The sequence below is a fragment of the Petaurus breviceps genome, unplaced genomic scaffold, assembly GCF_028583685.1.
Source record: "Petaurus breviceps papuanus isolate PSGF00001 unplaced genomic scaffold, PetGlider_PUasm1.0 551, whole genome shotgun sequence".
NCBI lineage: Eukaryota > Metazoa > Chordata > Mammalia > Diprotodontia > Petauridae > Petaurus > Petaurus breviceps.
The window spans coordinates 25,885,231-25,909,283 of NW_027186372.1; the positions used below are offsets into that span (position 1 = coordinate 25,885,231).

The 24,053-nt window shown below is 39.6% G+C and overlaps 2 protein-coding genes across 2 annotated transcripts in view; one reads left to right on the forward strand and one right to left on the reverse strand.

Annotated features, from left to right (window-relative positions):
- Positions 1-19,646, reverse strand: part of THG1L (tRNA-histidine guanylyltransferase 1 like) — a 107,638-nt gene extending 87,992 nt beyond the window's left edge. Inside the window, exon 1 of the mRNA XM_069102489.1 lies at positions 19,641-19,646. Within this exon, the coding sequence (XP_068958590.1) occupies positions 19,641-19,646 (6 nt within the window). The remainder of the gene's footprint in view (positions 1-19,640) is intronic.
- A 4,060-nt stretch (positions 19,647-23,706) lies between these two features.
- Positions 23,707-24,053, forward strand: part of ADAM19 (ADAM metallopeptidase domain 19) — a 132,438-nt gene continuing 132,091 nt past the window's right edge. Inside the window, exon 1 of the mRNA XM_069102491.1 lies at positions 23,707-24,002. Coding sequence (XP_068958592.1) covers positions 23,882-24,002 — 121 coding nt within the window. The 5' untranslated portion in view covers positions 23,707-23,881. The remainder of the gene's footprint in view (positions 24,003-24,053) is intronic.

Sequence of the window (24,053 nt, forward strand, 5' to 3'; positions counted from 1 at the left end):
AATGTCTATAGGGAAGTAGTGATGTGGGATTGAAGCAAAAGGGAGAACCTAGGATTTGGTATGTAGCTCTGGGGGTCATATGCATAAGGACATTAATTAAACCCATGGGAACTGCTCAGGTAACTAAGAAAGAGAAGAGAGAACTAAGAAAGAGTAGAGGACAGCAGTCCAGGAGAATACCCTTAATTAGGTGTCTTAATCTGGGTGATGAATTTGCAAAGGAGATTAAGAAGGAATGGCCAGACATGTAGGAGGAAAACAAGGAGAGAGTGGTGTCAGGAAAATCCAGAGAAGAGAGAGTATCCAAGAGGAAAGGATGGTCAGCAAAGTCAAATATAGCAGATAGTTTGAGAACAATGAAGACTGAAAAAAAGACCATCACATTTGGAAATTGAGTTCATTCAATTAGTTTCTTTGAATAGAGCTTTTCAGTTGAGTGATGAGATAAGACACCAGATTACAAAGGGTTGAGAGGTGAGAGAAGTGGAAGTAGAGGTAGAAAACTTTTTCTAGAGTTTGAAAAAAGGAGTGGTATGAGATGATAGTGTGAAGGGATGGTGAGGTATAGTGAAGGTTTTTTAAGTTTGGAGGAAATTTGAAATGTACGAAGGCAGAAAGGAAGGAACCCGTGGGAAGGTAGGAACTGAAGACTGGAAGGTGGGGGTGATTAAATTTGCAATCTGTCAGATGAGATGGGAAGGGGTGGCCTTGGCAAAGACAGTGAAAAGTACCTCATTGTCAGAGACTGGGTGAAAGAAAATGGAGGCAAGGATGAAGTCAAGGGATTTTGAGATGAAAAGAGAAGAGGGATTACATGTCAAATGGTCTTAGTGTTTTTCAGTCAAGTAAGAAGTGAGGTCTTCAGCCAAAGTAGGGGTGGAGAATGAATTATGAGAGACTTGAGGAGAGGAGAAAGTTTGGAAAAGCATTTGTGGGGAGTGAGATAGGGATGGATTCAACCTGGCAAGAATTTTAAAAATAGCCTTGCCACCTTGCAGCTGAATTTGTATATAATGTGAATTTATAATGGACCCAGTCAATACAGTTGGGTATCTTTCTTTAGCTCCTCTCTTTAGAAGCACATGAATAGGAATAGAACAGGAGGAAGGGGGCAGTAATTGATTAGAATGTAAGTTTCTTGAGGGCAGGGACTATTTTTTCTTTGTATCTCCAGTGTCTACATAGTACAATGACTAGTATGTAGTATGCATTCAATACATGATTGCTGAACAAATGAACACCATGACATTGCTTGAATGATGACTGAGCTGATTGATGATTATGAGCTTTCTTTTTTTTCTTTTTTAAGCTACCAACATCTTCTCATTTCCCTTTTTCTTTTTAAATTTATTAATTTATTTTTAGTTTTCAACATTAATTTCCACAAGATTTTGAGTTATAATTTTTCTCCCCGTCTTTCCCCTACCCCCACCCCAAAATAGCAAACCTACTGAATACCCCTTCCCCCATTCTGTTCTCTCTTATATCCTCCCCCATCACCCCCTTTACTTTCTAGTAGGGCAAGATGGATTTCTATACCCCAGTGCCTGCATATCTTATTTCCCAGTTGCATGTAAAAAACCAAAAATTTTTTTTAAACATTTGTTTTTAAAACTTTGAGTTCCAGATTTTTTCCCTTCTTCCCTCCTTACCTGGCCCCACTGGGAAGACAAGCAATTCAGTATAGGTTGTACATGTGTAGTTATCCAAATCATTTCCATAGTAGTTATATTGTGAAAGACTAACTATATTTGTCTCCATCCTATCCTTCCCCCCCCCACTTATTATATTTTCTCCTTTGACCCTGTCCCTTTTCAAAAATGTTTGCTTCTAACTATCCTTTCCCCCAATCTTCCCTCCCTTCTCTCCTCCCCCCTCTTATCCCCTACCCTCCTATTTTCCTGTAGGGTAAGATAACCAATTGAGGATGTATATTATTTCCTCCTTAAGCCAATGAGAATTAGGTTGTCCCATTCCCTTTCACCTTCCTGCTCTTCCCCTTCATTGTAACAGTTTTCTCTTGCCTCTTTTATATGAGATAATTTGCCCTATTATATCTCTCCCTTTCTCCTTCTCCCAATATATTCACCTCTTAACTTTATTTTTTAGATATCATCCCTTCATATTCAAATCATCCTGTACCCTTTGTCTATGTATATATGAACATACATATGCCCACACTCACATATATATTTATATACACATATACCCTCCTATACATACATATATATGTATGTATACACACACACACACATATATATATACATAATATATATTCCCTTCAACTATCCTAATATGGAGAAAAGTCTTATGAATTACAATTATCTTTTCTCCATGTAGGAATGTAAATAGTTCAACTTTAATAAGTGCCTTATGATTTATTTTTCCTGTTTACCTTCTCATGCTTCTCTTGCTTCTTGTATTTGAAAGTCAAATTTTCTCTTCAGCTCTGGTTTTTTCATCAAGAATGCTTGAAGGGGTGGCCAGGTGGCTCAGCAAGTAAGAGCACTGGCTCCAGTGTCAGGATGACCTGGGGATCAAATCTGGGCTCAGATACTTAGCACCACACCCAGAAATAACTGGCCGTGTAACCTTGAGCAAGTTACTTAACCCTGATTGCTTTAAAAAAACAAGAAGAATGCTTGAAAATCCTCTATTTCATTGAATGACCATATTTTCTCTGGTAGCATTATATGCAGTTTTGCTGGGTAGGTGATTCTTGGTTTTAATCCTAGCTCCTTTGACTTCTGGAATATCCTATTCCAAGCCCTTCAATCCCTTAATGTAGAAGCTGCTAGATCTTGTGTTATCCTGATTGTGTTTCCACGATATTCAAATTATTTCTTTCTGACCGCTTGCAGTATTTCCTCCTTGACTTGGGAACTCTGGAATTTGGCTATAATATTCCTAGGAGTTTTCTTTTTGGGATCTTTTTCAAGAGGCAATCAGTGAATTCTTTCAATTTCTATTTTGCCCTCTGGTTCTAGAATATCAGTGGAATTTTGCTTGATAATTTCTTGAAAGATCGTGTGTAAGTTCTTTTTTTGATCATGGCTTTCAGGTAGTCCAATAATTTTAAAATTATCTCTCCTGGATCTATTTTCCCAGGTCAGTGGTTTTTCCAATGAGACATTTCACTTTGCCTTCTATTTTTTCATTTGTTTGGATCTGTTTTATAGTATCTTGATTTCTCATAAAATTATTAGCTTCCAATTCCTCCAATCTAATTTTGAAGGAGTTATTCTCTACAGTGAGTTTTTGAAATTCCTTTTCCATCTGGCAGATTTGGCTTTTTGGGCCTCTTTTGCCATTTGAGTTAATCTATTTTTTAAGGTGTTATTTTCTTCAGAATGTTTTTGGGCTTTTTTTTTTTTTAGCAAGCTCTTGACTTGCTTTTCATAATTTTCTTGTGTCATTCTCATTTCTCTTCCCAATTTTTTCTCCACTTCTCTCGCTTGATTTTCAAAATCTTTCTTTTCTTTTTTTTTCTTGGAGGGGGGAAGGCAGGGAAATTGGGGTTAAATGACTTGCCCAAGGTCACATGGCTAGTAAGTGTTAATTGTCTGAGGCTGGATTTGAACTCAGGTCCTCCTGACTCCAGGGCCAGTGCTCTATTCACTGTGTCACCTAGCTGTCTCTCAAAATCCTTTTATTTTTTTTTGCATTTTGGAGGGCAATTGGGGTTAAGTAACTTGCCCAAGTTTACACGGCTAGTTGTGTGTGTGTGTGTGTGTGTGTATGTGTGTGTGTGTTAAGTGTCTGAGGCTGGAACTGAACTTGGGTTCTCCTGACTCTGGGACTGGCAATTTACTCACTGTGCCACCTAGCTGTCCCTCAAAATCCTTCTTGAGCTCCTCCATGACCTGAAACCAATTCGTATTTTTCTTGGAGGCTTTTGATGCAGGATTTTGGACTTTGTTGACTTCTTCTGGTTCCATGTTTTGATCCTTTTTGTCCCCCAAAAAAGGGTTCTATGGTCTGATTGCACTTCCTCTGCTTGCTCATCTTGCCAGCCAATGAGCTCTGCTTCCAGAGTAGAGAGAGATGTGTCCCAAATTGCTGGGGTTTTCACAGCTGTTGTCAGAGGTCTGAGGAAGGTGCCCTCTCTACAGCCACCACAATCTCTGCACTGGCCACACACCCCAGGACCACCACCCAAGACTGTGACCCAGATCCAAGCAGGTCAAAGCAAGAACGATTACCCTCTGAATGGTTGCTTGGTCCCCCTACAATCTGTAGATCAGGAGCCCCTGAGGCAGCCACATGGTGCAGCTGCTGCGCCTCTGCTGCTTCTCACCCCAGGGGTAGGGGCTGGACCATGATCTTCTGTCCCCTCCTCTTCCAACAGAGTTACACAATGACCTTTTACTTTGTCTTTGGCATTTATGGGTTGAGAAGTCTGGAAACTGCCACAGCTGCTGGTGATTCACTCTCCTGAAGTCTGCTCTGGCCATTGCTGATGGGACTGCCCTGGGGCCAGAACCCAGCAGCTGATGTGGGACTGTGCTTGGCTCCCAATACCTTCAATAGACCTTTCCCGTCAGCCTACCAGGCTGCCTTCAGTGGGAGATTTGTTCCTCTCTGTCACTTTGTGGGTTCTGTAGCTCTAAAGTTTGTTTAGAGTCATTTTTTTACATGCATTATAAGTGACTGGAGTGGGAACTCACACCAAGTTTGTGCTTCTACTCTGCCATCTTGGCTCTGCCTTCCCTTTTTTCTGTACCTCAGTCCCACCAAGTTTTTGTTCTAAGGACCAGGACAAGCGTCCTTTTTCTCATACCCTAGGCACCTGTTCTGTGGGTCAAAAGAGGAGTGCTTTTTTCATATAAAGGAAAGAAGAGCATAATGTCCAGCTGTACCTTCCACATTAGTTCCCTTCATGTTCCAGGCTTTGGAGTTCTATGGCGGAGTTTGAGGCTAGATTGGAAAGAAAAAAGATCCCCAAGGAAGCTGGGAAGTTAAAGAGATAAGAGTTAAAGGTGATGGAGAGTAATTTGAGAGATTTGGAAGAGATCAGGCAACTCACCTTCAAATTCTTTCATTTCCTACTATTCTATAGACCAGAAATGAAGACCTCCCCTTTGGGGACCTACAAAGCCACACTTCCCAACATCATTGTGTGGAAGTGGGAGCAATTTTGAGATTCTAGACCATGCTCTCTCACTGCAGACTCTTCACCTTCAGAGTGCCCCATTATTTTTACCCTCCTGTGTTTTTAGCAACAGCACATGGCATCTAGTCTCAAATGAAGCTCATGTCTTAGTGTCTAGAATAGTCTGTCCTGAAAGGACCTAAGGACATGGAAACTTTACAATTTGCAAATGAGATGGAATAAGGTTGATCCTTGACAAAATTGTGACCTAGGCAAGATGCCCTTAAGTTGCCTTAAATGCCTTTCTATTCTTATTTTTGAACATCTCCTCTTTAAAGGTTTGTTAGTACAATTTTATAGCTATTTTTTCAATCTTAATTTTTTAAATTAAATTTTTATTGACATCTTGTTCTTATATGACCTAAATTTCATCTATATTTCTTCTCCTCCCAGAGAGCCATCCTTTAGGGGAAAAAGGATCTTTTTTTAAAAGAGAAAAAGAGGAAATACAGAAATAAATCAACAAAACGAATGAAAAATTTGAAAAAGTGTGAAAATGGTGTTCCACACCCATGGACTACCCATCTCTGCAAAGGAGTAGGGGGAGGTGTTTTTTCATATCTCTTCTTTGGGACCAAGTTTGCTCTTTGTAATTTTGCAACATTCGCTTTCTATTATTTTGTGGTGATCTTTCCATTTACATTGTTGCAGTCATTGTTTAAGTTGTTTTCTTGCCTCTACTTCTGTCACACCATTCTCCTGATTCTCTTTCTACTTGTCTGACTCTTAGGTCTCTGGCCAGATCATCACACATCTGCCACCCAAATCTCTTGTCTTGGTTTTTACATTTCTCCTTACAGTCTCTCTTAGTGAACTCATAAGCTCCTATAGATTAAATGATAAGCTCCATGTCTTGCTGTGGTTCAGTCATTTTCAGTCATGTCTGACTCTTCATGATCCCATTTGGGGTTTTCTTGGCAAAGATACTGGAGTGGTTTGCCATTTCCTTCTCTAGTTCATTTAATAGATGAGGAAATTGAGGCAAACAGGTTAAGTGACTTAGCCAGAGTCATACAACTAGTAAGTATCTGAGGACAAATTTGAATTCAAATCTTCCTGACTCCAGGTCCAGTATTCTATCTGCCACCTAGTAGGTGGCTCTCAGATATATATGCAACACTAATCCCTACATTGAGCTGCAGTCTCACATTTCCATCTGTCATGGGTCTCTCCCCAGGATCAGGACTTCAATTGTAACATGTCCAAAAAGAAACTCATTAACTACCCCCACCCCATATCTGCCTCCTTTGACACTTCCTTATTTTTGTTGAAGGCACTGCCATCCTTCTAATCATCTTGGTTTGTAAACCTGAAGGATCATCCTTGACCCTGCCCTCTTACTCTCCATGTCCAAATGTTGTAGATCCTACCTCTGCAACCTCTTTGTTATGTATCCCTTTCTGTCCATTTACACTCTTACTCTCCTGGTCCTGGCCCTCATGACTTCTTCCTTGGACTATTGTAATAGCCACCTTGATCTCCTTGTTGTTAGTTTTTTCCATCTCCAACTCACCACACAATTTTGAAGAATAACTGTCCTAAGACAAAAAGTCTGATGGTTTAGTGCACAGCTCTTTATTGTCTCCTAGATAAAACTACAAACTCCTCAGTTTAGAATGTATAATTCTGTACAATCTGGCACCATCCCATTTTTCTAGACTTGTTCCATAGTATTGCCTTTGACTCATTCTACCTGGCAGCCAAACTGGGCTCCTAGCTCTTCTCCAAACTCAGCATTTTACTTGCTGTCTCTGGGACATACCCTGCCTTGGAATGTAGTCTCTCCTTATCTTAGCCTCTTAGAGTCTGTAATTTCTTTTACAGCTCCACTCAGGAGACATCTCCTATGTGAAGGCTTTTTCAGCTTTCCAATTTAGTGCCCATTCAAATTACTTTATGTTTCTATGTGTACATGGTGTATCTTCCCTCCCCTGTCCTCAGGGAAATGTAAGCACCTTTAGGGCAGGTATTGTTTAACATTTGTCTTTGCATCTACAATGTCGAGCACCTATGCCTTGATGCATCTTCTGATTACCCCCTCCCACAAAGCAACTAGTTCCTCCTCCTCATTACCTTATATTTACTTTGCATATATTATGTATATGTTTATATGTGTACATGTTGTTAAAACTCTGAGTTCCATATTCTCTTCTTTCTTCCCTCCTCACCTACCTCCATTGAGAAGACAAGCAGTTCAATATAGGTTATACGTGTATAGTTATGCAAAACATTTCCAAAGTAGTCATATTCCACACCCCCCCCCCCCCGTTTATTCTGTTTTCTCCTTTGACCCTGTCTCTTTTCAAAAGTGTTTGCTTCTGACTACCCCCTGCCAATCTGCTCTTCCTTCTATCATCTCCCCTCTTATCCCCTTCCCCTGTTATGTGTATATGTTGTTCCCCCTATTGGATGTAACATCTACTGAGACAGAGATTGTTTTAAGATGTTGGGTTTTTTTGGCATTGCATTTTTAGGGCCTGCTTCAGTGTCTAGAACATAATAGGTATTTAACACATGAAGGAAGAGTTGGCTCAGTGAATAGAGTGCTGGGCCTGGAGTCAGGAAGACCTGAGTTCAAATTGACTTCAGATATTTGCTATCTGTGTGACCCTAGGCAGGTCTCTTAACCTCCATTTGCCTTGATCCACTGGAGAAGACATGACAAAGTACTCCAATATCTTTGCCCAGAAAATCCCATGAACAGTATGATTTGGAGTCACATAGAGTCATACACGACTAAACAATAACAATACTTCAAGGACTGACCTCACAAGGTCTATTACTTGAAATTTTCTCTCTGCTGAAGTAATATTTTCAAGGAATTTATAAAATAGAAGAGGGAGATAAGAAATATATATGTGCACATATATGTAAATAAATGTGGTATAAATTAGAATATTACATATATAAAAGAGAAATGCAAAGTATTATGAGCTTAAATGAAGGAGAGTTAAAATTGAGCTGAGCATTCTGGAAATAATTTCTATATGAGGTATCCTTTGAGTTGGGCCTTAAAAGATGGGCACGGTGATAGTAGCCATGAATGGGACAGAGGCTAACTCGGTATAAAAAATAGTGTGAGTAAAGGTATGGTAACTAGAAAGAAGAATGGGACATGTTTAGATATAGGAATTTGCTTTGTTTGCATAGAACATGGTCCTTGAGGAGGTGGCTTGGGGAATAGGGATGAAAAGGTAGATGTCTCCTTGGTCATTTAGGACCTGAATGGCGGACAAAGGGGATTGAATTTTATTGGTCAGGGAAAGCATTAAAATAGGATTCTACTATATTATATAAACTGTTCCCTTCCTCCATGGAGGAGGGAATATGAGCTCCCTGTAGATGGAGATTTTTTCATTTTTGTATTTTTATCTCCCAGTACCAATAGTGGTGGCTGACCCTCTTAATAATTGCTTGTTGATTGCTCAGTTGATGTATGGAACATGAAACTATAACACTGTATACTGGTTCTTTAGACAAAGCCTAGGGTAGACGTTGGTGGTAGCTTAGTTTGGTTTTGCCCTGTAAAACTGGACAGAACAAATTCCCCAGGAGCAGCCTAGTCTGTCACCAACAAGCCTGAACAAGTAGGGTCCTGGGTATATCAACTGTCTGTGCATTTTGACTCTTCAGTCTTGGTCACCAGCCAAATTTAAATTGAGCACTTGGAACTCCTCAGTCATTCATCATGCTTTAGCCACGCGCAGGGTTAGTGCCCAGTCTTTAAAAAGCACACAAAGAACACTTTGAGTAGGAAAGCCCCACTAAGTTGAACTGAAATACACAGCCCACACTGGTTTCATCTTACTGAACAGCTCCTTGGTTTGGAAGACACAGCTGTTGTTGGCATCTCTGAATACAGCCTGCTATTCTTCACCAAAGCTGAAACAGATGAGAAGAGTTAACTTGGGATGAATTAAAACAGTCCACTTCCCCAAATAATGAAACTGCTGTGAGCAAGATGCTAATTTCCTCTGAAGGATGTATGTCTTCCTGCACTGTGCGGATTTCCAATGTACAAATCCAGATGGAAGCTGTCCTGGCTCAGGCCAAGAATGGGTTTTCTGCTTCCATCTTGGAAAGTCCCTGTGAAATCATTCTCCAGAGAATATTTTTAGTTGGTGGGAGTGTGAAAGTTTGGATACTTAAATGGTCCCACTCTTATGTTTTAGAATAATAATAGCAAAGATAAAAGGTCTCCTTACTATGATTCTTTACAATTTACAAAGCACTTTCCTCTCACCTATTCTGTGATGTGGGTGTGAAATTATTGTTGTGCTCATTTTATACATTAGGGAACTAAAGCCAGGGAAGGGAAGTGACTTGCTCAAGGTTATATGGCTAACAAGTAGGAAGAAACAAGATTTACACCTTTCTGGCTCCAAACCTTGTCTGCTTTCTAGTATACCATACTGTCGTCATCCTAATAATGATATATTTTATCTGTCTAGTGCTTGACAACTTAAGAACAGCATTACATATGTTGTATCATTACATACTGTGGTATAGTAGAAAGAATACTGAAATTGGGTTTAGAGGAACTGAGTTCAAATGCTAGATCTTCTACATGTTAGCAATGTAAATGAGCATGATCATCTACTTAGTCTCTCACAGCCTTGGTTTTTTCATTTGTAAAATAGGAATAATGATAATACCTACACTACCTACTTCAAAGGGTGACTTTGAGGATCAAATGAAATTGTGTATCTGAAATGCTTTTTAAACCATAAATTGCTATATAAGCTTCAGCAATTATTGTTTTACTGGAAGCTCTGTGACTATGGTAATGAAGAGTTATCATCTTCATTTCATTGATGAAGTTATAGGGTAAGAGAGATAGAGGGACTTGTCATGCTCACATAGCAAGTAAGTGGCAGAGATGAAACTGAAATCCTTTTAGTCTAGAAGCCCAGAAGTTCTTTGAATCTTCCTAGGAGCCTTTCTTTTAAAGATTTACATTGACAGAAAGAGAGATATAGATCAGGAACAAATCCAGGAACAGGTTTTCTGTCTAAACAACTATGGTCCATGCCAATATTTCTGAAGAGTTTTAGGTTTCAGAGTTGAAACAACAATTATGTATTCTGTCTTTCCTGTACCTTGCCACCTGGGTCAGTGGGATGGGAAACAGTGAAGGCAAAGTCTCTCTGATCTTTTTTTCTTTTTACAAATTGAGAGGATCATAGGATTTAGAGCAATAAGGAACTTTTAAGGCCATGGAGTTCAGTCCTCTCATTTTACAGTTGAGGAAACTGAAAAGTTTCTAAGAAGAAACTAAAGAAGTTGACTGACTTCTGTAAATTTACACAGGTAATAAATGTTGGAGCCAGAATTTGAACCTGGGTACTTTAAATTTTAAATTTAATATTCTTTACACTTTACCATGTGGTGAATCTACTGAGATCCCACGGTTTCATGAGTGGCTATTGAAAAGCCACTGAGCCTAGTGACAATTAATTGCCTAGATCAAAATTTTACCATCTGTGACTTCTCAGCATCTGATAATTTGTTTTGTTTGACCTCAAGAAACTGAATAAAGAAGTCATGACTTAACCCTTCACTAAGCCCTTCCAAATGGGTTCATTTAGAGGCTCTGCCAGCAGAAGGTCAGCTGTGGTAGGTCTGACCCAGCTAGAAAGGCTTTGTGTATGGACCCAGTTAATGTACAGGGATTATCTTTTGCCTGGCAACTAGATTAAGTCAAGAGGCTTGTCACCAGAATATTGGTCATCAAGCATGATGAATTATTTTGGTTATCAAAACTCAAGAAGGCAGTTTACTAAGTCATGTGAAGGGGTTCTACATGATCTTTATTGGTGGAAGGAACACTCACAATGTTGAAACTACAGATCTTTTGAAACATTGAAATATCTCTTAGCAATGTAGAGCAAAATAAAGTCAGAACTTAACATACTAACTAGCATTAGTCTGAAAACCAGAGTTGTAAGTAGGGCTAGGCAATCTAAGATTTTCCCTAGGGTGCCAGATTTAGAGGGTGCTGACAGTCTTTGGAATCCTTCAGAAGCCTAAAACCAACAAAACTTATAATCTATTTGCAAGAATAATTAGTTGAAAGAAGAACTACCACATGACATGCTGGAGTGAGCTCTTCTTCCCAATTCCTGACATTGTACTGATGTCCTAGAGTCTCTTTCTCCCATGGGTTAGTGCCTTCCACCCCTCTCATGGAGTCTCCCCTAGGCATGGTGTAGAGTCCTATCCCTAGAACAAAAATTCTTATTTATGCCTTTGCTCTAATCCTTTCAGGTGCACTCTTGTCCTCCCCAAAGTAGTGAAAGATTCTTAGAGGCTGGTAGTGAATCATGATCATTTGCAAACCCCTTCCTGCCAAAGCCTGGAAAAGGGCTGATAATAAGATTGCATTGAGTCTTATCCTGGTCAAACTCCAACCCAGACCTGAAGTTGATTTAATCTGCTCAGGTTTGGGTGGAGACAGATTCTTCTGCCTAGATAGCCCAAGACTGGGAGTGATCTGGTACGGCAATGGGGTGGTCTGGTGCAACAGGTATTTCCTCTTGAGAGAGAATGATGGCAAGGTTATATAAGCCCTGAGTTGAAAACATATTGAAAAGAGTACTCAGGACCTCATTTTAATATAGTCCACCTTCCAGTGTGTTGACCAGTAAGAGTTGATTGGCACCCCTTGGGAACATCTACTCCTCAAAGGGCATATATCTGTACCTCCCAAATCCCAAATGGAGCCAATTCTGGAATGGATCCCTTAAAGGGGCTTAGTTATGGACTGTAACTCCCATGCAATCCATGTTGCCAGCTTGTGAGAGAAATAAGAAACGTGGACCCAACCTAATCATTTGTCTCTTTCTTAGAACAAACTCTGATTTTGGGTTTTGGGATCTACAGTTGCTTCTCAGCTCCCCATTACCTAGTAAGAAAACTTCATACTTGTTAGTGTATAATTAAAGGGATTTATAATCTGGCCCTAATCTACTTTTTGGATTTATTTCTTACTATCATACTACATGAAAATGATGTCCTGGGTGAATCAGGTTCTCCTTGCTTCTATCTTATTGCTTAAATTCTTCCCTTCTTCTGAACCCCTGTGTCCCCCTCTCCCAGTCCCGCATACTGACCTGACATCTTATTCATCCTTCAAGTTGAAATCAAATGGTAGTTCTTCCACGAAGCCTTCTATGATCACTCTAACTAGCTATGCCCCTATTTTAACTAAACTGCTATCATACTTACTTTATATACCACTTATAATTCTATGCTACTCTGCATTGTTGTCATTCACTTGCCTCTCTCATTTTATAAAAAGGATTGTAAGTTCCAAGACAGCAGGCCCTGTTATTCATTTTTGGATCACTCATATCATCCAGGACACAGAGGAGACGCTCCAATACTTGTTGAATGAATGAATGAATGAATGACCAATCAGACATGTGTTCATATGGTTGTTGCTGGAAATTTTCCTATAGTCATCTACAACTATTCAAATATTGGTGGGTTTTGATGTAAAAGACTTTTAATGATCATCTCCACCTTGAGAGCTTCTATCCTTTTGTGAGACAGAAAATCATTACTTCCCTTCTGATAAAGGTTTTCTCCAAATGTGATGTTAATTCTGCATTGTGCTGATGTATGAGCATTCAAAAGCAGGCACTTGCTCAAACCCAGTTTGCATTTCTAATCTTTTGGCAAATCGTTCCTTTTTAAGTATTTCCCCCCCTCTGCTTTTCTCTCTGGAGAACTTTGGTTTACAGGGAAAGGACAGAACAGATAGAAATCGATAAGCTTTTGAAGACTTTGGAGAGGAAATGATGAATTTAATTGGTCTCTTGAGACCCTTCAATTCACTTTCAAGGTATCTACAGTAACTGCTTTTTATCTCTCAGTGTCTGTGCCCTTTGCTGTTTCTAGTGTGAAACCCAGATCACTAAAAAAAATAAAAAAGGATAATCCTTTGCAAATATTACATTCCTTGTGCTGAATGACACTTCTGAGTCTTCAAAGAAAATACTTTGATGCCTAATCTCCATACAATGGAGACAATACCCATTAAAATTGCCAGTAGTCCTATGGGCAAGCAAAACCAAACAAAGCCAAGCAGATAGGAATTGGCCTTAGACAAGATGTTGATTGAGTGTTCTATTCAGGGGGCACGGGGCTACCATTTTTTTCTGGCTCTACCCACCTTGTCAACCCTAATATTCCTGACCTCTGCACCCACAATGCTCCCACTTTCTCTTCTAACTCTCTCTAAAATTGTATTATTTCAGGCAAGACTCTTGTAGCGGCAAGCACCCCAAGCGTCCTCAGGGTTTGCTGCCAACACTGGTTCTTGGATCTGCTTTGATAAAGGAAAGCAACTCAAAATGGGTTAACAAGCTTACTTCAATCAGTCAGACATATATCGTTTACCTTGTTCAGGGGAAAAAAGTCGGCACCCCGAATTTCAAAGTATACAGGCAGAATTATCAAGACAGAAACAGATCAAATAGACAGCTTTCCAAACTGTCCAACCATTACATCCATACCAAATCAACATCTGGGTTTTTCAAAGCGGGGGGGAGGGGGGGGGGGCTCTGGACAACGGCTTCCCAGAATCCACATCAAATCACAGAACACTTCTCAAAGTGAGCCCCAAAACAAAGCCTTCTCCTGGCTCAGAGAATGTAACAACCTTATTGACCCACTGGCCAATCAAGAAGTATCTACTGAAAAACAAGCCTCCCACCCCAGGCTCCAGGTGCACTTTAGCCTAGGGGCAGGGAAGATCTTTAAAATTTACATTCCCATTACAACTCTACATCTCCTAAGAAGGACCTAGTGTTACATTGAAAGATATCATGATCTTAGAAGCAGACCTATTCCATGCTTGGTGTACATTGTTTATAGATTATAGTTTATATTATTATTATAGATAGTTGAAGGAGGAGGAGCAGAATGAAGGAAGGAGGGAGGAGAGAGGGAGAAAGTGGAGGAGGCATCCTTCTAACACTCATAGTGGTTTCTATTAATTTGTTATATCTGATAATGTATTACAATACCTCCTAGGAGGTATTACAGGGCAACTCTGAGGAGTTAATGCAAATATTAGCTCCCCTCACTTTACACATGAAGAAACTTGGGCTAATATAGGTATTATGAACTGATAGTTCAAGGAGACATGTCTGGGAAGTAACAGAGGTTAGCAATGAGGTATGCTGCTTTTTCTACCACTCTAGACTATCATTAGCAAGTTAACCAATATCAGAAATTAGTTTTAGCTTTTCAAATGAATTAATCGTCATCTTGAGTTACAGCACAAGTCGATTTAAGGAATGGTGGTGGAGACCATGTGAGCATGTGTGTATGAGCTCATGCTCACTTCTGTGGCAGAGAGATGGGGGAGGGGAGAGCAATAATTTGTGTAGCGTGAGGGTAGTGGACCAGAGATGACAGGCTTAGAATGATGGGGAGGCCATAATAGTGTGAAAAATAAGGAAAGAAAAGGAATCTCTCTTTCAGACAGACTAGAATGGTTAAAACACTAGCTGTTCCTCCACTTCCCTCGCTCATAGCTCTTTGTGCTTTTGTACAGGTCATCGCCTCATCAGCTGCTGAAATACTTTCTGCCTTCAAGGCCCATCTGATATGCTACTTCATTCATGAGGTCTTGCATATCTCCTGTGTAAAAGTGATTTCTTCCTCCTTGAATTTCTTTTAGCCTTTTGAAGGTCTTTGCCCATATATCCTACTATTTAGAATCAGGTCTCTTTGTGTTTCTTTCTTTTTTTTATGGATTTTTTAGGGGAGGAGGGGAGAGGCAAGGCAATTAGAGTTAAGTGACTTGCCTAAGATCACATAGCTAGTAAGTGTGTCAAGTGTCTGAAGTCAAATTTGAACTCAGGTCCTCCTGACTCCAGGGCTGGTGCTCTATTCACTGCACCACCTACCTGCTCCTTTGTGTTTATTTATGTTGCATCTATTGAATGGTAAGTTTCTTGAAGTCCTGATGGCAAATGTCTATTGAATTGATTAGAATTCATCTTGGTCTTTGCAATTGTCCTTAAGACACTTTCTGAAACTAGTGATAGCAGTGAAGAATTTGCTTAGGAGTTCTGAATAAAAAATAGTTCTGCTTTGGGGGTCCAACAGCATGGAGAAAAAAGCCCCTGATTTTGGAGAATACAGCTTTCAGTCTTCCCTTTGTTTCTCTCTTCTTTCCAAATCCATCCCATCCCTAAACTAAAACTTAAATGACAATAGCTTGACCAGGGCAGGAAAAATGCTCGGGGGAGGAGGGAGTGAAGAAAGGTTGGTAGTCTGAAAGGGAAGCAGCTGCAGGATGCTCAGCCCTGGCCTCGGATCCTTCTAGACACTTTGACATCATTATCCTTTTCAACATTGTTAAAAATACTTTTCTGGGTCAAATGGGAGAAAACACGGATTGACTCCCCTTCCTGACTTGTGGTGTCAGCCACAGGGCCTCGCCAGGATCTGATTTCTTCTTAGGAGAAGGTATAGCTCAAGATCAGAGGTGCCCGTGCCCTAGAGGTCATATGAAATTATAATTGCTCACAACTTTTGGATGGAGAGGATGAATAAGTAGAGAAGTTTTATGAAGAGTCTTTCCCACCAAATAAACATATACCTTGGTATGTGGTGGATTCAGTATATAGGTCAGCAATATGTGCAACTATGTTGGACAATTTAGGATCAAGAAATAAAAGATGGTTATTGAAAATTTTATGTCTATATGTCATGGATACTTTGCTGAAGAAGGTTGGAGGGTGTTGGAAGTAACAAAACAACAAACAACATTAAAAAATGAAACTTTCAATATCTTTTGAAAAACTTTTTAAATTAAAAACTCAAACATGAACATCTCAATGTACAAAGAACAGAAAAGAGGACTAAATACAGAACTGTGAACTTCTGCCATGTAGGTTTTATGTATTGTACCTCATACAATAGTAAGAAAACTGCCCTCTAGTATTTTCATATTTCATTGAAGCCCCTTTCATTTCCTTTTTTTCGGGGCATCATTATCACTATTCATCAACTCCTTTCTTCATCCCCACTAGAAGCTCTCCTTTATAATTAAGAAGTATAGCAAAGTAAAACAGAACACCACATTGACCACATCTGTAAATAAATGTCTATTTCTGTTTCTTGCCTCCATCACTGTCATTGTTAGTTTTTTGAAGCTGTGATGAGGTGCTTTATTGATTAGTGTTTTAAAAACTTTCAGAGTTGTTTTCCTTGACATTATTGTGGTCACTATTGTGGTCTGCTCCAGAGCACCTCACTTCATATCAGTTCACAAGTCTCAGGTTTTTCAGAATCTGTTTTTTCTTTCAGTGTCTAAGTCATTAGTTATAGTGAAATAATATTCCATTGTATTCATATTCATATATATGATAATTGGGTCATCCTCCAGTCAATGGGCCCTTTGTTTCTAGTTCTGTGCTCCAACAGAAAGCTGTTATATTTCTGTAGACTTATGAGTCGTTTCCTTCTGTTTTTGACCTCCTTAGGGTACATGCCTAGCAGTAGTATTGCTAGGACATTGCTAGAATATGCACAGTTTTAGTGACTTTTGGGGTTCTGTTCCAAATTGCTTTCAACAGCTCAAATTTCCATCAACAATTCAGCAATGTACCTATTCTTTTGTAATCCTTCCAACAATTGCTATTTTCTTCGTTTTTCTAATCTGATGGTTGTGGAACCTGAGAGTTGTTTTTAATTTGCAGTTCTCTTATTAATGATTTTGAACATTTTTTCATATACTTGTTGATATCTTAAATTTCTTTCTTTGAAAACTATTCATTTCTTTTAACCATTTGTCCTTTGGGTAATGGCTTTTGATCTTATATGTTTGTATAAATTAACTAAACATCTTAAGCATCAGATCTTTATCAGAGAAGTTTGCTATAAAGATTTTTTTTTTTTACTGGTGAACTATTTTTCTTCTAAAGTAAAATGCATTGATTTTGCTTGTGCAAAATCTTTTCAATTTTATGTAATTGAAATTGACCATTTATCTTTTATGATAATCTATATTTTTGGTTGTTTAGTTAAGAATTTTTCTCCTGTATGTAGTTGTGAAAGGCATCTCCTTCCCTTTTCATTTGTTTATGATATGACCTTTTGAAATTTAGGTTATCTCATTATTTGGAGATTCTTACATTTTATGGTGTGAGATATTAGTCTAAATCTAATTTCTTCCAGACTGCTTTCCAGTAGCAGGTTTTGTCAGAGAATGAGTTGTTACCCTAGAATTTGGCATATTCCTGGGCATATTGAATACTATGCGATGTTTGATTGCATCTGGGTCTTGATTACTCAATTTGTTCCACTAATCAATTATTCTCTTTTGTAACTAATATCAGATCATTTTGATGATTGCTGTCTTTTGTATAGTTTGAGAGCTAGTACATTAGGCTCTCTTCATTCTACCTTTTTTATTGGCTTTCTTCAAATGAATTTTATTATTTTTACTTTTCTGAAATAATTTTTCAGTAGTTTGATCGGAATGGCACTGAATCTATAAATTACACAATGTTACATATTAACAGAAAGGGAAAGATTGGTTACCAGCCTAGGAATAATATAAGAATAAGTTGGATCATTGACTGAATGGAACAAGTTTTACGCCAGATTAGAAAAAAGATAAAGATTCGAAGAATATATCGTGTGTACCTTGAGGTCCAAGGGGCCCCAGAAATAAGCTGTGGGTTTACAGAGGCAGGCGTTCAATTTGGGAGGAGAAGGCTAACCCCAAAGAGGGAAAACCCTAAAACAAACCTTAGTATGGCTATTTGGATTTCCTGAAGATACAGGTTACAGTCTCCCTTTCAGAAAAGGTACTCAATGTACAATACAGCTTTCATGTTGCTCATGATAATTTAATTGTTTATTTCCTCACTACAGAAACTGCACAAGATGTGAAAAATTCACAGATATCCAAACTTTTTGTTTTGCTTGATTTTGTTTATATTTGTTGCAAGGATTTTGTTTTTCTTTTTTCTTTTCAATGGGAGAGAGGTAGGGAGATAGAATAGATTTTTATTAATTGCAAAAATTGGCAAAACATAAAATTCACAGATGTTCATTAAAAATATATAAAACATTTTGAATAATTACATATTCATTATGATTCCTCCAGAAAGTAGGGACAACATTGTGAGATATTGAACAAATATTTCTCATTCACCTCAGACCGGTATTGTCAGAGTAACTCATAAGGTAAAGATTTCCTGACCAGCCAAGATATGTCTTTATTTAGGCCTCCAGCTACAAGATTATCCTGACAATGGTCATCTTCTCCTCCAGGAAGTGTGTTGTTGAGAAAATCGTCTGCTAGGCAGCCAGCACCCAGTATAGGAACTCTTGAACTCATGAGGTAAACACCAAAGCTAGAGATTTTCATTTCTCAGGACTGCTAGTAGCTGACCTGTGCTCAGGGAATGAAACAGAAAGGCAGAAGACAGCATCTAGGGGTGTGAAGTCTGGTTTTAGATCCACCTAGCAAAAGGGCATGTTCCTGCTTTTGTATGTTTGTGCAGCAAGCTGCCAAATATTGCTGGAAATCCAGGAATGAAAAAGCATTATACAAAATGCTTAAGAGTGAGGGGGAGGCATTTTCACTACTTTGATAGACCACAGAGAAGGGAGATTCCTCTAACAAAAGTAAATCCCCTCTGACACTGTCACCGATAATTTTCCTTTTTTAACTTAGAATTTTTCATTTTCAATTCCCAAATTCTCTTCCTCCCTTCTGCACCCCCCACTTGTTGAAAAGGCAAGAAGTGCAATACCCATTACACAATGAGGTCATGCAAAACATAGCCAGTCATTTTCAATGCACCCCTAGTCACTGGGGACCAAGCAGGTATTTAGCAGTTATCCCAGCAAGATATATGTCCCTAATGAAGAAGCCACCTGATATTTCCAGATCCATTAGATCTGCCTAGCAAATAAGAGGTTCCCCTCAACATCCCTGTTGCACATGATTATGGTTGTTCCAATACAAATTGCTTAAACAAGTGATCAATTTAGAAGGAAGAGAAAAGATAAAAGTAAAGATATTCACTTTGTCACCATCTCTTAAAGAAGTTAAATAATGCAACACACTTGTGTCAGAAAGGTTGAAAGACTACAGAAACGATGTCATCCAGCTAATACTTCTTTTCTTGCCAAGCAGAGATATGCCAACCAAGAATGATATTGGCTGAATGTATAAACTCATTTCAAAAATATTTGGGGGAAGGATGATGGCAGTTTATGAAAAGTATCATTTCACAAAATAGTGAAAAGCAGACAAGTGGAAAACCGGAATGCTGAGAGCTTGGAATGAGACTTAGTCAGGCTAGATCATCCCAAAATTTTTGTTGTTGAAGCTTGAAGGAGGACAACAAATGTTCGTGAAATAGAACAGATCTGCAGATGTTACTAAAGAGGTCTATTCTCATTGGTGACGATGGTGGGAGCATAATATTTTTCTTTCACTACTTTGGTACCCCATGTACTCTTTGAAAAAGTGACAATTTCACTTGATAATGTTGGGAAGTGCGGCCAAATTTAATCATTTTCATACAGAAGAAATCTATGCTGGTGGTGACATGGTTTTATAGGCTCTTAAGAATCGATTTTCATGGCCTCAGACACTTAACACTTACTAGCTGTGTGACCTTGGGCAAATCACTTAACCCCAATTGCCCTGCCTTCCCCCCTCCAAAAAAAAAGGCAAAAAAAAAGAATCAATTTTCAATGTGTTTCAAAGAAAAGGAGATTCTAAAAGAAGGGAAAATAAAAAGAATGCATCATTGCCCAGAAAAGGATGAATGAGAGGATGTTAGCAACTACCTATTCACTTGTCTGATTTCCTGTCTGTACAAAATCTTTATGGGATTGGCTTACGCAAGTATTGAGGATATCTTTAATGAAAACATGAGAAAGGAATAGGCAGGCATTTGCAGACAATTTTCTGTAACAGACCATATATTCACAATCCTACAGTTTCCTTAAAAGTTATAGAGAATAAAATGTATTGCTCTGGCCATAGTTTGTTGATTTTTAAAAAATCATTAAACTTGGTATAATAAAGTGTAGGCTTTTGGTTCTTCTCCAAAAAGGTTTCTCCCATGCACATATTAAAATCACGTAAGACTATAAGAGATATGGTCACAATGGGATATATTTGTCCAAACATCTGCTGAGTTTCAACATCAAGTGAGTTATAGAACAAGGAGACATATGTACTCATCCAAGGTCATGTGTCATGGAAAGTGTCCAGCATTGAGACTAAATAGGATTACTTTCAGTGATTGCAAACATTTTGCTGATGCCTGAACCCATCTTTATAAAACTATTTTTATTCTGGTGATAGTATCTGATTTTAAATCATGGAATGTCATGATTTTAGAAGAGTCAAAGTTGTAGCCAATTGGAAGGGAAATATAGTCAATAAGGGAAAAATAGTCAGTAAACATTTATTAAGGGCCTACTACATGCCAGGCACTGTGCTAAACACTAGGAATTAAAACAGAAAATCCTTGCCCTCAAGGAGCTTAGAATCTAATGGGGAAAGACAGTACACAAAGGAAGCTTCAAAGGTGGGTGGGGGGTGGGAAGGAAAAGATGCACAGTGGGTATAATGAGACTACAGTATATGACAAGAAAAGAGAAGAGTGAAGCACACAGTGAATGTAGGAATCAGGGAAAGCTTCATGGACGAAGTGGTCCCTGACCTGAGCCTTGAAGGATGAGTTACTGTGAAAGGCAGAAAGGAAGAGGGAGTATATTACAGGCATGGGGGGGGGTAGTCTGTATGAATGCATAGAGGTGGGAGATAGCATGTCAGTTTTGGGTAGCAGCTAGTAGTGGACCAGAACCTAGTGTTTGTGGAGGGAAATAAGAGAAATGAGATAAGTCTAGAGAGGTAATAAGAGTCAAAAAGAGGGGACTTTGTAGAGCATCAAAACCAATTTATTTGTCTGGAGTTTAATTTTGAATATAAAGGCTGAATGAGGAGTCAGGTGACCTGGGCTCTAATCACAGCTGCTATGTCCTTGGTGGATATGTCACTCCACTCCTGGACCTCCGTGTCATCTGTAAAATGAAGATGTTGGATTAAATTATCTCCAGGTTCTAAAATTCCATATTCTGTGTTCTAATGTCTCTTAAAGCTTGGGCATTCATGGTTCCATAGCAAAGGCCCTTCTTTTATCTTCTTTGGTCATTCCCACAGTACTCAGTACATGGGTCTGCATTCAATGGATATTCACACTGTAGTGAGACATTGCAGAGTTACATGCCCTCTGCAGGTGGACACTATACTGACTGAACTGAGAGCATCCTATAGCTATATTCATGGTGAGGGTTGGGGGTGGGGGTGGGTGGTAAAGGTGATGGTAGGGAGAAGGCAAATCCCTTCTTCCTTACATGCTGATGAAGAAACTGAGACCCAGAGAAACTGGGATTTGCCCAAGGTCACATAGCAAATAGCAGAGCTGGGGATCCCCCCCTCATAAATAGTGCATTCTGGTTGTCTGTGTTTGTTTTAATCCCCTGCTAGACTGGGAGCTCCAGGGGGCAGGAGACAGGTTGATCTAACTCTCACAGTACTCTGGGTTCAGATAACAATAAATGCCGAATAAATCACAGGATCTCCAAATTCAAAGGAGTTGTTGTTCTGTCTTTTTTTTTTAGTCATGTTGGACTTTTTTGGATCCCATTTGGGGTTTTCTTGGTAAGGATACTGGAGTGGTTTTGCCATTTCCTTCTCCAGATCATTTCACAGATGAGAAAACTGAGGCAAACAGGGTGATTTGTCCAGTTTTTTTTTTACTGAACATTACAAAACAAAAACTTTATTTACATGTAGATTTTCATGCTTCTTGAGGCTGGGAGGGAGTGGGGAGAGAGGGAGGCATATTTAGTAATAAATACCTGAAGAAACTCTGGCGGGGGGGGGGCAGATAAAACTGCACCTTAGAAAAACAGGAAGTAACAGGACTCCCTATGACTCCTAAAGCCTCCCTCAGCTTGAGACCAGGCCTGTCCCATGAGTCAATCCAAGCAAGCTCTCTCAATATAGCACACATGCTTTAAAAAGAGTCATTGGCCAGACTGGGACCAAGACTCACCAACCCTGACGCTGACAGAAGAAAGACAAAGGCTAGGGGTTCCTGGCTAGCTTGGGAGGGGGTGAGGGGAGGCAGAGAAGAGAATAGGTCACCAAGGTGCTGCTCACTCTCCCAGACATAGCTGGTAAATGTCTGAGACCAGATTTGAACTCAGGAAGATACCCAACACTATCCACTGCACCACCTAGCTGCCCTCTGAGAGGAGTTTTTGCAACAGTTTAATTCAAGCCATACCTACCACAGAATTCTTCCAACAATATCCCCAACAGTGTCCATGCAGCATCTGCTTTAGAGCTGCCATTGACCTGGAAGGAACCCACTTTTAGGTCTTTCTAGTCACTAGGTGGCACAGCGGAAAGAGTGCTAGACTTGGGCTTCAGGAAGATTTTTTTTCTAATATGGCCTCACACACTTCCTAGCTGTGTGACCCTGGTCATGTCATTTACCTGCTTCATGCCTCAGTTTCCTCATTTGTAAAATAGGAATGTTAATAGCACCTACCTCACAGGACTTTTTTGAGGATCAAATGAAATAATATCTGCAAAGTACTTTGTAAACTTTAAAACATTATGGAAATAAATGCAAGCTATATAGCTCTAACTGTTCAGCAGTTTTTCCTTACCTCACTTTAGGAGAGACCTTTGCAACTTTCCCCATTTGTACCTAGTTTTACCCTCTGAGGCCAAGAAGAAAATAGCTTTGTGCAAGTATTTGAAGGACTAATAAGATCTCCCTTGTGTCTCCTCATCTGCTTAACCATCTGCAGTCCCTACGATCAAGCTCCATATGGCATGAACTCCAGTCCCCTCAACCATCCTGGTTACCCACCACTTCCTCTAGCTTGTCAATGTCTTTCCAAAACCGGGCACTTGCCTCTAGCCACGGTCATTCGGACGTGGTCTGAGAAGGGCTGGGAGCAGAGCAGCACCCATTAAGGACCCTGGAAAGCAGTTAGCTCTTGTTAGGCTGCCACATCTTTCTTATCTTAAACCTGTATTCCACTAAAAAACCCCTAGATCATTTTTACATGAACGGTGAAGCCTCCCTAACCCTGTATATTTGAAATAGATTGAAAAGAAATCCAAACATAAGTGGAGAACTATATTTGTCCTTATTACATTTCGTCGTATTCCAATTGATCCATCTGGTAGCATGTTGATTCTATTCTTCATTGTTAGGGTCTTTTTTATTCCCCATCTTCTATTTGACAAGAGTGCTTTCTGTGTCCTCACCTTAGTCAGTGATATAATGTTGAACAAACAGGAACCGAGGATGGATCTCTTGGGCACTTTACTAGAGACTTCCCTCAAAGTAGTCATCAACTACACTTTATTTTCATTTAACTAGTTCTGGCTTCATCTAATTGCCCCGTCTTTCACCCTTTGGTGTCTGTCCTTCCCTCCTTTCCTATCACAGCTGCCTGGACTGTCCAGCTCCTCGCTTCCAGGGCTCAATTTCCCTACAATATCTCTGGCTACTAGTTAGATCTGATTCTGCTGAATTCAGTAGGGGGGTGGAGCATCAAGCTGGGAAAGGAAAGCAATAGTGGGAAGGCGGAGAGCTAGGAGCAGCGGAGGAGGGAGAGGGAAAGCAACCGCCTCAGTCAGAATGGATGTGGCTTTGTAAAGGCTTGGGAGAAGCCATGCTGGGGGTCGCGGGGAGAGAGCTTTGCTTTCTCTTCTTTTCACTGCGTGTCCTAGGGCTGCTGGCGGCTCAGGATCCGAGATGGAGAAGTAAGTGTGTGTGTGTGTGTGTGTGTGTGTGTGTGTGTGTGTGTGTGTGTG